This window comes from Talaromyces stipitatus, genomic scaffold (genome assembly GCF_000003125.1).
Source record: "Talaromyces stipitatus ATCC 10500 scf_1105507295523 genomic scaffold, whole genome shotgun sequence".
Taxonomy (NCBI): domain Eukaryota; kingdom Fungi; phylum Ascomycota; class Eurotiomycetes; order Eurotiales; family Trichocomaceae; genus Talaromyces; species Talaromyces stipitatus.
This window is the reverse complement of record NW_002990113.1, coordinates 4,104,015-4,119,189: the sequence shown is the minus strand read 5'-3', so window position 1 is coordinate 4,119,189 and position 15,175 is coordinate 4,104,015. Positions and strand designations below refer to the sequence as shown.

At 47.6% G+C, this 15,175-nt stretch overlaps 4 protein-coding genes across 4 annotated transcripts; 2 read left to right on the top strand and 2 right to left on the bottom strand.

Moving 5' to 3' along the window:
* Nucleotides 1–355: 355 nt before the first annotated feature.
* TSTA_074560 (uncharacterized protein) lies at nucleotides 356–2,377 on the bottom strand (the record flags this gene model as incomplete). The annotated part of the gene is made up of 4 exons (XM_002341424.1): nucleotides 2,094–2,377; nucleotides 1,758–2,030; nucleotides 574–1,705; nucleotides 356–509 (listed from the first exon to the last, which is right to left on the bottom strand). The coding sequence occupies exons 1-4, from the start codon at nucleotides 2,266–2,268 to the stop codon at nucleotides 356–358; spliced, it is 1,734 nt and encodes a 577-aa protein (XP_002341465.1). The 5' UTR covers nucleotides 2,269–2,377.
* A 167-nt stretch (nucleotides 2,378–2,544) lies between these two features.
* Nucleotides 2,545–5,068, top strand: TSTA_074550 (formin binding protein (FNB3), putative; the record flags this gene model as incomplete). Its single annotated transcript, XM_002341423.1, has 4 exons — nucleotides 2,545–2,685; nucleotides 2,742–2,896; nucleotides 2,961–4,017; nucleotides 4,070–5,068. 4 exons carry the CDS (start codon nucleotides 2,545–2,547, stop codon nucleotides 5,066–5,068), a joined length of 2,352 nt encoding a protein of 783 aa, XP_002341464.1.
* Nucleotides 5,069–5,335: 267 nt separating this feature from the next.
* On the bottom strand, nucleotides 5,336–8,378 carry TSTA_074540 (RNase L inhibitor of the ABC superfamily, putative; the record flags this gene model as incomplete). The annotated part of the gene is made up of 10 exons (XM_002341422.1): nucleotides 5,336–5,977; nucleotides 6,047–6,342; nucleotides 6,405–6,759; nucleotides 6,821–7,198; nucleotides 7,255–7,297; nucleotides 7,358–7,454; nucleotides 7,510–7,671; nucleotides 7,725–7,859; nucleotides 7,912–8,179; nucleotides 8,346–8,378. The coding sequence occupies 10 exons, from the start codon at nucleotides 8,376–8,378 to the stop codon at nucleotides 5,954–5,956; spliced, it is 1,791 nt and encodes a 596-aa protein (XP_002341463.1). The 3' UTR covers nucleotides 5,336–5,953.
* Nucleotides 8,379–9,669: 1,291 nt separating this feature from the next.
* On the top strand, nucleotides 9,670–15,175 carry TSTA_074530 (chromodomain helicase (Chd1), putative; the record flags this gene model as incomplete). Its single annotated transcript, XM_002341421.1, has 2 exons — nucleotides 9,670–14,054; nucleotides 14,105–15,175. 2 exons carry the CDS (start codon nucleotides 9,670–9,672, stop codon nucleotides 14,217–14,219), a joined length of 4,500 nt encoding a protein of 1,499 aa, XP_002341462.1. The 3' UTR covers nucleotides 14,220–15,175.

The window sequence follows — 15,175 nt, the reverse complement described above, 5'->3', positions numbered from 1 at the left end:
GATTCAGTACGGCAGAGGATCGAATAGTGTCGATAATCCACTTGTTTTGAAGACAGTATATATCGCATTCGAGATATATAAAAGAACACGGAGGATGACTCGGATGAAAAGGAGATGATGAAGGATGGAATCACAGGTTGCAGAGTTCCAGAGACTGAAGGGCCAAAAGGGCGGAGGGCCGCTTAACTGACCAATCACGAGAGAAGCGCCTACTAATGGCTTGGCAAGCGCTTATATAATCATTATTATTGTAACTTAAATTACCCAAGGGTAGCTAAGTTATCTTACAATCACTCTACATAGTATACCAATATACATATATACATGAATAGGATCCTATATGCCATCATAGGTGCTATTTCAGAGCCACAATGTCGGGAAGGTCCCTAATGTCTATCGTCTCGTTTGAGTTCATGTCCACCAGCCTAACTGCCTCCAAATGCAGTGCGCCCGTCGCTAGGGGGAGGAGAATAATTTCGGTAGAATGACATGTTCCAGGAAGAAGCGGCCTATCGATAATAGCATGTAAGTATGTACTGGTGCATTTATGGTTATGTAAGACGGGATACTCACCCTAGCCGCAAATCAGTGCTCAAACTAACCAATTCTGCATCTTGTCCCGCTGCATTCTTTTGCATGGCATGGACAATATTCTCATCTGTAACAGCCTCCGCTAGCTCATCATCCTTCTTGTCTTTTTTGCTGGACACGGAGGATGAGGATGGTCGGGCTACATGTCGGCGGAAATCTACCCGTTTTCTTCGAGGAATTGCCATCATACTAAACTTCCGAGGAGCACGGGAGCGGTTGACTATAAAGACGTCCCACTGAAACGGCTTCCCAATCTCCACAGTAACGGGGCCGGAAAACGAGATGGTAACTCCACCTTGAGTAAATGAATGAGCACGTTCTCTATAGGAACTGCGATTCACTGCGCCTGTAGATGAGGTCCCACTTTGTCCGGAACCCATGGACAAGCTTGCAGGACGGTTGTTACGCTGCATGACCTGACTGGGCCCACCAAATGTAGGATTCAACGGAATAGAAAAATCTACATTCGTCCGCCATTGCATAAAAATTCGCGGTTGACAATCTTCTGTGAGCTTGATGACCCCTTCGAGTGAGATATCAAGTGTACTGACAAGGGCTGTTGTGGAAAAATATGCTTCCGGGCCGTATTCAGGAACAAGTTTATAGATTAGAGTAACGTCATCTCTGGGCCGTAGCGAGATAGGAGGCTGGAGCTCTGGCGCTCCGGATATATTCTCAACCTGACCGTCTGACAGAATAATCTCTGCCTTGTCAAAGACAACGTCGCAGCTTAAAAATGGTGTCACCTCCAGATCGAGACTGGCAATCGTGATCGGTCGACTGGAGAACGTGTTCAGTTTAGAGCAACGTATCCGTGCGCTTGCCGCTGGTACAATGCGTATAGGATGTTGACTTTGTTGCCATAAGTTGTAAATAGGCGCTTCCTTCTGTGCAGCAGGAATAACTCGTAGTAGTCGGGATGCAGGAAGGTAGGGGGTGGTCGATTTGAGGGCGGGATCCGAGGAGAGTGCCTGTAAGACATTTGCTGAGGCTGGAACAGTACGTGGAAGATATTCGTCGGTATGAAACGACTGATCGGAGGTATCCGCTGCATTCAACGACGCCGCGGCTGAGAATGCAATGCATGGATGTTGTATGCGTATTCGGGGACGATCTGCAGGAGTTAGAATGTGCTTCTGTCTGTGTATAGAAGCATAATCACTGACGAAGGAACGCATCGACTTTCCATATAACGTAAACGTGGTTTCCACTCCCTTCGTCTCCTTCGAACACATTGACAACAACTAATGGGTCTTCCTTGTTATTCACATTTCCCACAAATACCACATCCTTTGCCGGAGCTGGATCTTCTGGACCGGGCCCCGACGGACTGTATACAAGCGCATTCACACCAAGCTCTAACCTGGGAAGATGGGCTTTCAATGCATTCTCGGAGCAGTTCGATAACCTCAGTACGACGCGCACCGTAATGGCCTCATCTAAGGAAATGGTAAGGTGGTTAGTCTAGTCTCCCAGTCAATGTCGCACTACTTTGCGCATACCGAAAAACAGTAACGAGCGCTTTGGGATCGCGGCTAGAACAGAATCCAGATCTCCAGCGCCGCCTTCGAGCGCAGACGTTAAAGCTGCCTCAATGTCGACATTTGGATTATGGGGAACCACGGTCTCGAGGACGGCATGTCGTAGAAAATCCCCATGGACACTGGGACCTGCCATAGCTATGTTTCAAGTCTCATGATCAATAGACAGGTGGTATAATTGCTTCGACTGATTGCACTATCATTGATAGCATCAATACTGGGAGTGTGTTGCTCCTCTTGGACTCAGTATTTAGTGTTCAGCGTCCAGCAAATGTGCAAACCATGCAAACATAAATATGTGGGTCAAAGCTTAGCTTGACCAATGTGGCTAGTGCATCTGGACCTTTTTGTGAGAAGTTCACCTTGACAACTCGCGACTGCCAGCTCAGTTATCTATTAACAGCGCATCACGATGACTCCAACCAGCGGTATGCCTGGGGGCTCTAGCCTCTGGCAAGAGGCCCGAAATGCAGATGGTCGTGTGTATTATTACAATGTCCAGACAAAAGCAACACAGTGGGCAAAGCCGGTTGAGCTGATGACTCCTGTTGAAGTAAGTTTTTCCTATCATTATATACCTGCTTGATGCTAAATACATTATAATTATAGCGCGCTCTATCAAATCAGCCATGGAAGGAATATACTGCAGAAGGTGGAAGGAAATATTGGTACAACACTCAAACCAAGCAAAGCACTTGGGAAATGCCAGAAGTTTACAGAAACGCGACCGCGCAGGCCAGATCTCCTCCAACACAGCAACCAATGTAAGTTCTATGATCTTGTCATAAGCAGTATACATATTCTAATTGTTTGATCTGAAATATCTAGTGTCGGTGCACCTACGTTTGTCGCTGGTGGAACCACCTCGTTCCCTCCTTATGGCCAGCATCAACGCGACCGCGACCGGGACGATGGCGATCGCAGTGGACTTGATCGCCGTGCAGGCTTCATGGGAATGGAAACAAATAGCCTTGTGACTGCTCAGCAGACTGACCCGGAATATAGCTCTTTCGAAGAAGCTGAAAGCGTGTTTATCAAGCTCCTACGACGATCGAATGTTCAACCTGACTGGACCTGGGAGCAGGCTATGCGAGCCACCATCAAAGATCCTCAGTATCGTGCCTTGAAAGACCCCAAAGATCGCAGAGCCGCTTTTGATAAATATGCGGCCGAGGTCCGTATGCAAGAACGTGATCGCGCAAAGGAAAGATTCGCCAAATTACGAACCGATTTCTACACAATGCTGAAGAGTCACCCAGAAATCAAACATTACAGTAGATGGAAGAGTATCCGACCAATCATTGAGGGTGAGACTATCTTCAGATCGACAAACGATGAAAACGAGCGTCGCCAGCTTTTCGAAGAATATATCCAGGACCTGAAAAAGGCGCATGTGGAGCAAGAAGCCGTGACACGCAAAGCTGCCATGGATGAACTCGTGAATATCTTGAAAGCCCTGGAGCTAGAGCCATATGCCAGGTGGTCTGAAGTGCAAAATGCCTTGCAAGCTAACGAAAGAATTCAGAATGACGATAAGTTCAGAACCCTAAGCAAATCGGACATTCTGACCGCTTTCGAGAATCATATTAAATCCCTTGAAAGAACTTTTAATGATGCTCGCCAACAGCACAAGGCTGCAAAGGCTCGGAGGGAACGCCACAACCGAGAGAAATATCTAGAGCTACTCAAGGAACTGCGCTCGCAGGGCAATATCAAAGCCGGGGCCAAATGGATGCACATTCATCCCTTGATTCAGGATGATCCTCGGTATGTAGCAATGCTAGGCCAAAGTGGCTCTACTCCTTTGGATTTGTTTTGGGATATAGTTGAGGAGGAGGAGAGGGCACTACGAGGACCACGAAATGATGTCCTCGATGTCCTTGATGTAAGTTTTTGTATGCTACCTATTTGCTCGCCGAAAACTAATATGAGGCTAGGATAAACGTTATGAGGTCACACCCAAAACCACATATGAAGAATTCGCGTCTGTCATGGCTACTGACCGCCGTACAGCCAACATTGACACTGACATTCTGCAACTCATCTTTCAGCGTGTGCAGGAAAAAGCTCAGCGCCGCTCTGAGGACGAGAAACATGCAGCTGATCGTCACCAACGGCGAGCAGTGGATGCCTTGCGTTCTCGGATTAAACATCTAGAGCCACCCGTACGCCTCGGTGACACGTGGGAACAAGTTCGACCCAGGGTTGAAAAGTTCGAGGAGTACAATGCCCTTGAATCAGATGAACTACGTGTTACCGCATTCGAGAAATTCATGCGCCGTTTGAAAGAGAAAGAAGAAGATGCAGAGAGAGACCGTGACCGAGATCGAGACCGCGCCTCTCGACGTGGTGATCATCATGAACGTTCTGATAGAGACCCAAGGAATGGTTCGTATCGTTCTGATCGCAGGGTGAGATCTAGTCGCACACCCGAACTCGATCCTTACGAAGCAGATCGTCGCAAGGCGCAGGCAGATCGTGAACGTTCTTACCGCAAAGTAAGCGGTCTGTCACCTGTACGCGAAAGACGAGATGATCGTGATCGAATCCGTGATAAAGAGCGTGAGAGAGACCGTGATCGCGACCGACGCGGACTCAGTCACTACGATCGCGAGCGCCGCAGTCGAGAAGAAGAGCGCGAACGACTTTATCGGACCCGTGGCGATCCACGTGGAAGTCGCGATGAGTTGGACTATGGAGGAGATACGCGAAGCACGGTAAGTAGTGACCGTCGTCGTAGACGTGACAGCGATGCAGAAAGCGTCGCCAGCCGCAGTGCCAAACGGTACAGACGTGACGAGCGTGAGAAAGAGCGATCTCGGGACCGCAGCCATCGCGACAGAGAGTCAGCCCGTACCGCTATCGAAGAAGAGCATAATACAGAGGAGAAAGCGGTTCATTCTGGCAGCGAGGAAGGTGAAATCGAGGAGGGTTAGAGGCAATCTTATGAATTATGATGCGCAACTTGGAAAGTTTTGGGTTTGCTGGGTAAGTGAGAAATCTCAGCCTAACCCCGGACATACTATTTTTTCATCTTGCTCGGTGAAGTTGTTGGTCTAGCGATGATTTAATACACTTAAACGAAGTACTTTTTGGGAATAGAGGAATATGATCGAGGTGTAAATATAACTTTTTGGAAGAAATCGTTTTCAGTCCCCTACAAAGTATGTAATTACATTTTTATGTAGTCTACTTGCGTATTCACAGATTCAGAAGACGATGCTCATTGGAATCAAATATTGAAATGGATTGAAACGAGTGTGTTATACCTAAGTATGTAAGATAAAAAGCACATGACTGGCAGCCTACAATGGAGTAGCCTGTATACAAGAAATTCAATGACTGTTGCGCAAACGGGTTCTACAAGAAGATCCTGTCAAGTTATCGTAAGAACTTTTGATTTTCGCCATGGTCACAAGGGGAGCCCTTGAGACATATAATCTCCTTCATGTCCACGAACCCGGTTTGCACATTGGCAATGCTGGAGTCCACTGATGTTCTAAGCTTCGTTCTGTCCCATATACGTCCGCTTTAGGCTAGGAATGCGCAGAATTGGTTGTCCAGCGGTTTGGAGGGGAATTGAAGTGGAAATCAATGGTGTGCACAGTGGAGATGTCGACAAAGCATCATCCTCCTCGTCATCATCATTGTCAGCAGTTTCATCAGCACATGAAGAATGGGCCAGAGACTGCCTCCGAACGCCTAAAAATGCTCCGACCCGAACGCCCTTTTTTCTTAACAGAAACCATCGACGCCGTTTATAAGCATCGCGTCTATCGTACCATCGACGATCGCGACGATCCTTCTGTGGGACGCCCTTTTCAACTCTCTTCTTCCAAGAAGAACTATCGATCAGTTAGCAAGATGTTACAGTCACAGGGAACGATTAGAGGGATATTAATAGAAATACATACGTAGTTGCCGTTCAACTTCTGCTCCTGATCAAGCTGACTCTGGTACTTGTTGATTCGAGGACGGAAACTGTTGGGATCACGACGGAAAGTCACGTCCAAGTTCTTAAGGAATCTGTTGCAGCCAGTGAGAAGCGATTCAGGCTCATTGGCGTGAGCATCGATGGATGGCTTCCCATCGAACACAATGACACGATCAGCGAGATAAGTAGCCATGATGAAATCGTGCTCGACGATGAAGGCAGTCTTCTTCGTGTTCATGATGAATCGTTTAATGACACGCGAAGCAGTAATTCTCTCTATTGTAATAAAGTCAGTATACGGAGGGTTGATGATTAAAAGGCAAGAATATGAAACTTACGCTCCGCGTCAAGATAAGCGGAAGGCTCGTCAATCAGATAAATGTCGGCTGGAATACCGAGAGCGAGGACGATAGCAACACGTTGCAATTCACCACCGGAAAGATTTTGAACTTCCTGATCAATGAAATCATCAATCCTGAGAGGCTTGTAGACATCAGTCTGGAACTGTGGGTTGAGGAAAGCAGCCTTGATTCTCTTGAAGAACAGTTGTCGAACTGTACCCTGGAACTTGGGAGTGATCTTCTGTGGCTTCATGCTGATATTCATTCGAGGAATTGAAATAGTCCCGTCTGGCTTCTCAGCTCCAGCAAGCATTTTGCAGAACGTGGTTTTACCAGTTCCATTTTCACCCATCTATTAGCCATCTGGGTTAGCAACCATTGTAGCAAAAACAAGAAGCATCACTTGAATTTACCAGAACAATAATCTCCGAATCAGTGAATTTACCCGAGTCGATGGACAGGTGGAAGTTGCCCATAGTCTTTTCCATCTTAGGATAATGGAACGCTCGGCCCTTGTCAACCAAGAAATCATCACCAGCCTCGGCAATGCGGAAGGTCAAAGACTCCTCGCGGAAACGCAAGTTCTCGGTGGGGATATGGCCATCAAGGAAGATGTTGATACCTTCACGAACAGACGATGGCAGAGTAACAACACCGTAGACAGCTGGCCGACCGTACAGTACACAGACGAAGTCGGAAAGGTAGTCCAAAACAGACAAATCGTGCTCAACAACGATAACATAGTCATCAGGGCGGAGCAATTCTCGAATAGTACGGGCAGCAGCAAGTCTCTATTAGATTGTACGTCAGTTGTTGCTAGCGATTGAATGCGGAGATTTAGGCTCACCTGACGGATGTCGAGGTAGGAACTGGGCTCGTCGAACATGTACCTATAATCGCCGAGACGTCAGATAATTGTTTTTGCACATTCTTCACAAGACGATACTCACACATCCGCCTGTTGCACACAGACTAAAGCCAAGGCAAAACGCTGTAACTCTCCACCAGAGAGGAGGTTGATGTCGCGGTTCTCGACCTGCTTAAGCTCTAACCGTTCTATTAGCGCCTGCTGAGCATCACATGTAGGATCGAAAATCCGAACCAAGTACGTCCATAATGTGTTCCATGTTGTCCATTTGGGAACGAGCCTCGATTAGAGGACCGACCTCTTTCACAGGGCCCTTGACCGCTCTGGGAATCTGGTCGACGTATTGAGGCTTGACGACAGCCTTCAAGTTGTCTTCGAGGACTTTCGTGAAGTAATCTGTTGACACGTAAGGAGGTTTTCAGCCCAAATGATGTTGATGATCCACATACTCTGAAGTTCGGATCCACGGAAGTATTTCAGAATCTCCTGCCAGTCAGGGGGGTCGTCATAGCGGCCGAGATTGGGCTTGAGTTTACCACTCAGGATTTTCAGGGCCGTACTCTTTCCAGTACCGTTTGCACCGACTTTTCAGGGGTCAGTGAGAATCTCATTGCGGTACCATCGCAGGTAACCTACCTAAACCGAGCACCTGACCAGGCCGAGGCATAGGCAACCGATGCAACTTGAAGCTATTTGCCGAGTAACGATGGGTGACTTGTGTCTCAAGGTTGGTCGGCAAATTGATAATGTGAATGGCTCCGAAAGGACATTTCTTAGGGCAGATACCGCAACCGATACAGAGGCGCTCGGAAATGAAGGCGATTTTGGATTCCGGTGTCACTTCGATACAGAGCTTGCCTGTGCGTACCACAGGGCAAGACTTCTTGCACTCTTGACGGCATTTCTAGAGGAAGTATTGCCATTAGTATGCTTTGTTAATATCATCTCATCATCAGGATAGTAAGAAAAATCTACCTTGGGCTTGCACTATACGTGTGGCCACAATGGCGCAGCATTAGCATTTGCTCTCTTGAAAATGGTCAGAGAATGGATCGTCATAGGGAACGGACCTTGTCACTATTGACAATAGCAATTCTAAGCATAGTTAGCATCTGATTCAGCTTCTTTTCTTGGACTGAGAAAGGTGTTACCTTGTAAGTTTGTCCGACATGATGCCGTATTGCTACCGTCGCGATGGTCTGCGGTTTGTAAGTTAACCTTCAGACTCAAATAATAGTCCGAGTCTGATCCGGCCGGAATGGAGAGCGTACCAGATACAGGAATCAAAAGCACAGTTCTCCTGCGTCACAGAAGCGATCACCTTGGACCAGAGGCGTGGTGATATAAGATGGAGGGGTATCGAAGAAAACCTGCACAAAATTGTGGGATGTCGCGGTGGAGCCTTCCCGCAACTAAGAGAGTACCTGATCTTTGATGCCTGAGCCCTCAGGCATCTGATATCTATTAAATAAGCAAGTCATGATTGGCCCCGCTATATCTCACCCAAAATCGCTCGAGTCACCGAATTGTTCCTACAAACGCGATTCCGACAATGAATCTATGACACACACAATAAAGAAATTTCGTTTTGTCTCTCTAACCAGAATGAGTACCGACAATATTGCTGACTGAACAATTACCCGACTAACAGCCAATCAGCAGGCATTCTCGGCCGCCAAGCCATCCCGCAGCCTTGCGGCCTCAGGCCACAAGGCAGGCGCCCGTGCAGTCTGCTGGCTTGCCCAGTGCTGGCTTTCTACTCGCTGTTCCACTTCCTTCACCCACACCAACTTCCCTACATTCCACTACTGTAACTCACCTTCCCAGCGTCCGCAGATCTCGACAGGAAATCTTTTTCTCACCATCTTTCTCAACACCACATTTCTTTATTTTACTTCTATCCATTTTTACAAATTGATTCTCATCCATATCTCCCCCTCTTCGGGGTCACCACGTCTGTCAAGGTAGGTTTTTTTCCCCGTTCAGCTGCCTAGACGCGTCCTGGCTCAGTTGGAGTACTTCAACTTCATCCGTCGACCCACTCACCACTGTCATGATATTGTTCTCTCTGTCTCTGGAGCCTTTGTCCTTATAGAAGGCATTCCTCTCTGCCTCTCTTCCCTGTTGTGCAGGTCTTTCTGATGTCTGCTTTTCAGCCTCGTGTATGGCCTGCCCTCTTGTCATCCATCTCCGCTCTCTGCATCGGACTTCTATCAAAAAACACATCCGTGCATCAAATCTTCCATTACTCAAGCACTCCTGCACATTTCTCTGCTCTATACATGATCTTCCTGGTCGCGTACCTTTCCTGATCACTCCTATATGCGTTTAGTCGCTCCTATTGATCGCTGGAACTCGCAATGCTAACATCTTTGTCGTCCTCCAGCAGATAGCATGGTGTACCCATCCGTTACCGAGTTGTCCTCCGGGACCGAAGCTTCAAAGCCATTGACAAATGGCTATAACGGCTATGACCACACATCTTCTTCAGACCGCGCCAGCGACCAGGAGGACCTTGCTATGTCTGATCCTGAAACTGCAACGTCCAATTCATCCCACGTCGGCACTAACAACCATACGGCCGCTGATGACGCCAATCATCGCGCATATTCCCCTACAGAAAACTCGAGCTATGATGATTCAGATCTTGAGAGCCGTCGCGGAAATCACTCCAGGAACGGCTCTTCCGCGTCATCATCATCAGCCTCTAGTCGCGACATGAAACGGAAATCGCCTGTCAATGAGACAGACTATATTAGAAGTAATCCGGAACTTTATGGGCTTCGCAGGAGCGGCCGCTCTAGGACTGAGCGTCGTCAAGCACTAGTAGACTCCGAAGATGACGAAGAACCCAAAGCGCCACGTTCCAAGAGAAGACGGATTATCAATTCACAGCCGCCCTCGAAACAGTCTTCTCGATCAGTAACCCGGTCGTCTCCTTCAGACTCAGATACAGACGAGTACGGCGCTACTTCCAGTCGTACAGCACGGCATCGTCAATTGAAAGCAGCCACGGTCAATGTCGCAGCCGAGGTACGTTTTTCCAGCAGAAATGCTACCAAGGTTGCAAATTACAACGAAGACTCAGACGACATGTTTGAGGAAGACGAAGAAGACCCTACACCAAATGGTGCGGCTACGACACAGTATTACAGCGGTCCTGGCATCGATTCTGTCCTCGATCACCGACTTAAAGATGGGGTTGACCCGGGCATCAGTGATATCGATGTCACCATCCGCGACTGTCTCTACTACATCAAGTGGCAAGACCAATCCCACTATCATGCTACTTGGGAGTCTAGCGATGATTTGAAGTACCACAGTGGTTTTCGCAGACTTGAGAACTACTTCAAAAACAAAGTCAAGACCGATCTCTACTTGAATAATGACCCTGACGTGGCACCGGAAGAGAAAGAAAAGTGGAACCTCGATCGTGAGCGTGACATCGAGTCATTAGAAGACTACAAGAAAGTGGAGCGTATTATCGGTCATCGTGAAGGTCCAGAGGGAACCGAATATTTCGTGAAGTGGAAAAGACTGAATTACGACTCTTGCACCTGGGAAAGCGATTCACTAATCAAAGATATCGCCATTGACGAACTGGATAAGTTTCTCGATCGCAATGACAAAGTTGTTACTTGCGACAAACGTGAGATGCAACCTAAGACAAGATCGCCCCATGTACCCATTACTGGATCTCCAAGTTTCCTACAAAACGGCCAGCTGAAGGACTTCCAGGTCAAGGGTCTGAATTTTCTGGCTTATAATTGGTCTCGCAATCAGAATGTGGTTCTCGCTGATGAGATGGGTCTCGGCAAGACCGTACAAACCATTGCATTCATGAACTGGCTTCGTCACATTCGTATCCAAGATGGTCCGTTCATTGTTGTTGTCCCCCTGTCGACGATCCCTTCCTGGTCGGAGACGTTCGACTACTGGACACCGGATGTGAATTATGTTGTCTACACTGGTTCCAGTGCAGCTCGACAGATCATCAAGGATTATGAACTGATGAAGGACGGGAACCCCCGGAAGCCGAAGTTCAATGTTTTGCTTACAACATTTGAGTATGCCAATATGGACTTTGACTTCCTGCGACAATTCCCATGGCAGTTCATGGCTGTGGACGAAGCCCATCGTCTGAAGAATCGAGAGTCGAATCTTTACGCAAACCTTCTCGATTTCAGATCGCCTGCTCGACTTTTAATTACCGGAACTCCCATTCAAAACAATTTAGCAGAGTTATCAGCATTGATGGACTTCCTTAACCCCGGTTTAGTTGAGGTTGAGGTGGATATGGATTTGAGTTCTGAAGCTGCTTCTGAAAAACTGGCTAAACTTCAGAATACTTTGAAGCCTCTTATGTTACGGCGTACGAAGTCTAAAGTGGAAACTGATCTTCCACCCAAGACTGAAAAGATCATTCGCGTTGAATTGTCAGATGTTCAACTTGAATACTACAAGAATATTCTGACAAAGAATTACGCTGCATTGAACGAAGGCGCCAACGGCCAAAAGCAATCTCTGCTCAACATCATGATGGAGCTAAAGAAAGCCAGCAATCACCCGTTTATGTTTCCAAATGCCGAAGCAAAACTTTTGGAAGGCAATACGCGCCGCGAAGACCTTCTGCGTATCATGATTACCAGCAGTGGCAAAATGATGCTTCTTGATCAGCTGTTAGCTAAACTCAAACGTGACGGCCATCGGGTTCTAATTTTTAGCCAAATGGTGAAGATGCTCGATATCCTCGGTGACTACATGCGATTTCGGGGATATCAATATCAGAGGCTTGATGGTACGATCAGTGCTACGAATCGTAGAGTTGCTATGGAGCATTTCAACGCTCCTGATAGCTCTGATTTCGCATTCCTTCTTTCTACCAGAGCGGGCGGCCTTGGAATCAATCTCATGACCGCCGACACCGTCATACTTTTTGACTCTGACTGGAACCCACAAGCCGATCTTCAAGCAATGGCTCGCGCACACCGAATCGGTCAAACTAAACCTGTGAGTGTTTATCGTCTCGTGTCTAAAGACACTATCGAAGAGGAAGTGTTAGAACGTGCCCGAAACAAACTTATGCTTGAGTTTATTACAATCCAACGAGGCTTGACGGAAAAGGATGTCCTTCCGGGCAAACACAATCGGTCTGTTGGAGAGCCTACTGGGACTGATGAGATCTCACGTATTCTCAAGCGACGCGGACAGAAAATGTTCGAGCAAACAGGAAACCAAAAGAAATTGGAGCAGCTCGATATTGATTCTGTTCTCGCCAACGCTGAAGAACACAAGACAGAACAAGCTGAAGGGTTGGAGGCTGATGGTGGCGAGGATTTCCTCAAATCGTTTGAGTTTGTCGACGTCAAGGTCGATGAGATGAGCTGGGATGATATTATTCCCAAAGAACAACTTGCTGAAATCAAGGCCGAGGAAAAGCGTAAAGCGGACGAGAAGTATCTAAGGGACGTGATCGACCAGAATCGCCCTCGAAAACGCAGTGCACCCAATGATGCATTTGATGAACGGGAAGAACGCAAAGCTAAACGTCGAGCTCGAGCTCAGGTCAACTTGGAAACTGCAGACGGCTCTGAATCTGAATCACAAGATCCCAAGCGCTCACTCAAAGAGAAGGAACTTCGTCATCTCATCCGAGCATTCTTGCGTTATGGAGATATTGAGGAACGTGAGGAAGATGTCGTACGCGAGGCGCGCCTTGTTGGGCGTGATAGGGAGACGGTTAAAGCTGCACTCCAGGAAATTATCGACAAAGCATCTGAGTTGGTAAAAGAGGACAGACAAAAGCTAGAGGAGATGGAAAGGTCAGGCAAGATTCCCACCAAAAAAGAGAAGAAGGCAGTCCTTTTCGATCATCAGGGTGTGAAGCGAATCAACGCTCACACCATTGTCGAGCGTCCAGAGGAAATGCGCATATTGCGTACAGCAACCAAAGGGTTGACTGACCAAACTAGCTTCCGCGTTCCTGAAGCCTCAAAGAAGGCTGACTATACTTGCTCCTGGGGTGCGCGCGAAGATGGGATGCTTTGCATTGGTATTGTCCGCCATGGCTACGGAGCATGGCCGGAGATCCGTGACGATCCTGATTTGGGGCTGAAAGACAAGTTCTTCCTCGAGGAACATCGTGTCGACAAGAAAAATGAACGCGCCAATGCTGAGGAGAAAGGAACAAAGTCACCTGGAGCCGTCCACCTCGTACGGCGTGCCGATTACCTGATTTCAGTCTTAAGAGACAAGAGCTTGAACGGTCATAGTGTAACCGCTAGAAAGGCTGTCGATAACCATAATCGCAACAAGAAACTACAAAATAACCAACGGCGACAGTCCAGTATCTCCGCGTCTCCGGCTCCTTCGAGTTCCCGGAAAGCTCGTCGTGAATCAGAGAAGCCTCGTCAGCGGTCCCAAACGAATGGTCCTCGCGACAGCATTGAGCGTGCCAACACTCCTAGAGCTGAACCTGTAAAAATCAAGAATCTTTCTGCTGCTGGTAAGGTCCAGAAACGTGTACGTGTTCAAAATGGAGTACATGGGGAGCGTTCTCGACGCCGCAGTCCCAGTTCTACTGCACCTCCGGCTTCAATGGAAGATTTATTCTTTGAACCAAAAGCCCACTTGCTAGCTAAACTTCGTGACGTGAGAAAGAATAATCCTGACAAGGACCAACGTGCCAGCGAGATGCGCCGCCTCATCCTGAAAATTGGAAATTACATCCACCATCTCCTGCGCATTGACAATTACCCAGGGCTGGAAGATAGGCTCTGGTAAGGATATTGCCTTTCATATATCTATAGACCTTGACTAATTTTTACAGGGAACACGTCGCTAAAACCTGTTTTCCTCCTGGCAAAGCCACTCTCAGTTCTATAAAAACGATGTATGAGAGGGTAGTTGCGAACAATCGAGACACAGCTACTACTGCCAGGTAGTGGATTGTAACTTTGCCATTTGTCACACTGGAACAATTGTCACACAAATCGGGCTTGCGAGTGTCTAGGACAAGCAAGGACTGTCACCAGCGAATTTTCGAAGGGTAGCAATCATTCATTATTCACTTGTGGATTGCGGCAATACTTGCAAGGTGACAATGTCTGTCTTGGCTGACGGCCCTCCATTGCGCTGTGTACAGGGTGGGTGTTTTCCCTCCTTTGCAATGTTGATGGGCAGTTGCATCGTGTGCAACATCAGTCTTGGCTGATGCCCTCCATTGCACTCTGTAGGGGTGTTTATTCCCTCCTTTGCGGTGTTGTGATGGGTGCTTTGTAACGACGCCAACCATGTCGGTTCGCCCCTTTGACAGTCCACGGTCCTTGCTTATCGAGTTGAACCTTGCGCTTCCTTACCACCTTTCAATCCGTCTATTACATGAAACGAGGTCTCGATACATATAATTCCACCGACAGCTGGGTGTATTTCTTACTTTTGTTTTTCACTACTGGTCCTATTATGCATTTCAAGCGTGGAGTTTGGGTATAAGACGAGACGTCTACATGATACATATGCCGCATTGCATGGACAGACGCACAGAAATGATGACGCCTGTACGAGAGTTGAGCGCAGTGCTTTTTTCCATTTCTTCATTTGTCTTCGCTTCTAATCTTGTACCTTCACTGCCTGTCCATTACATGCTTTCCATGTTAACGGACGGATTCGAGGTGTCGTATCTTGCTCATTACCTTTTTTATCGGCCACTGTTGCCAAGCAGGAAATGGAGTTAGTGTACATAATGGCGTCGTGCTTGAAATGATCTGGGCGTTGCATTTTTGGGAGTTAAAAGACAGTTCAACTTGAGGATCTAGAGTCTTTTGGGGTGGGATGCTGTTGACGATGTATGTAGTACAAAATTTTTGAAGCTCAATGAATGATACCATTCCATTCCAAGACC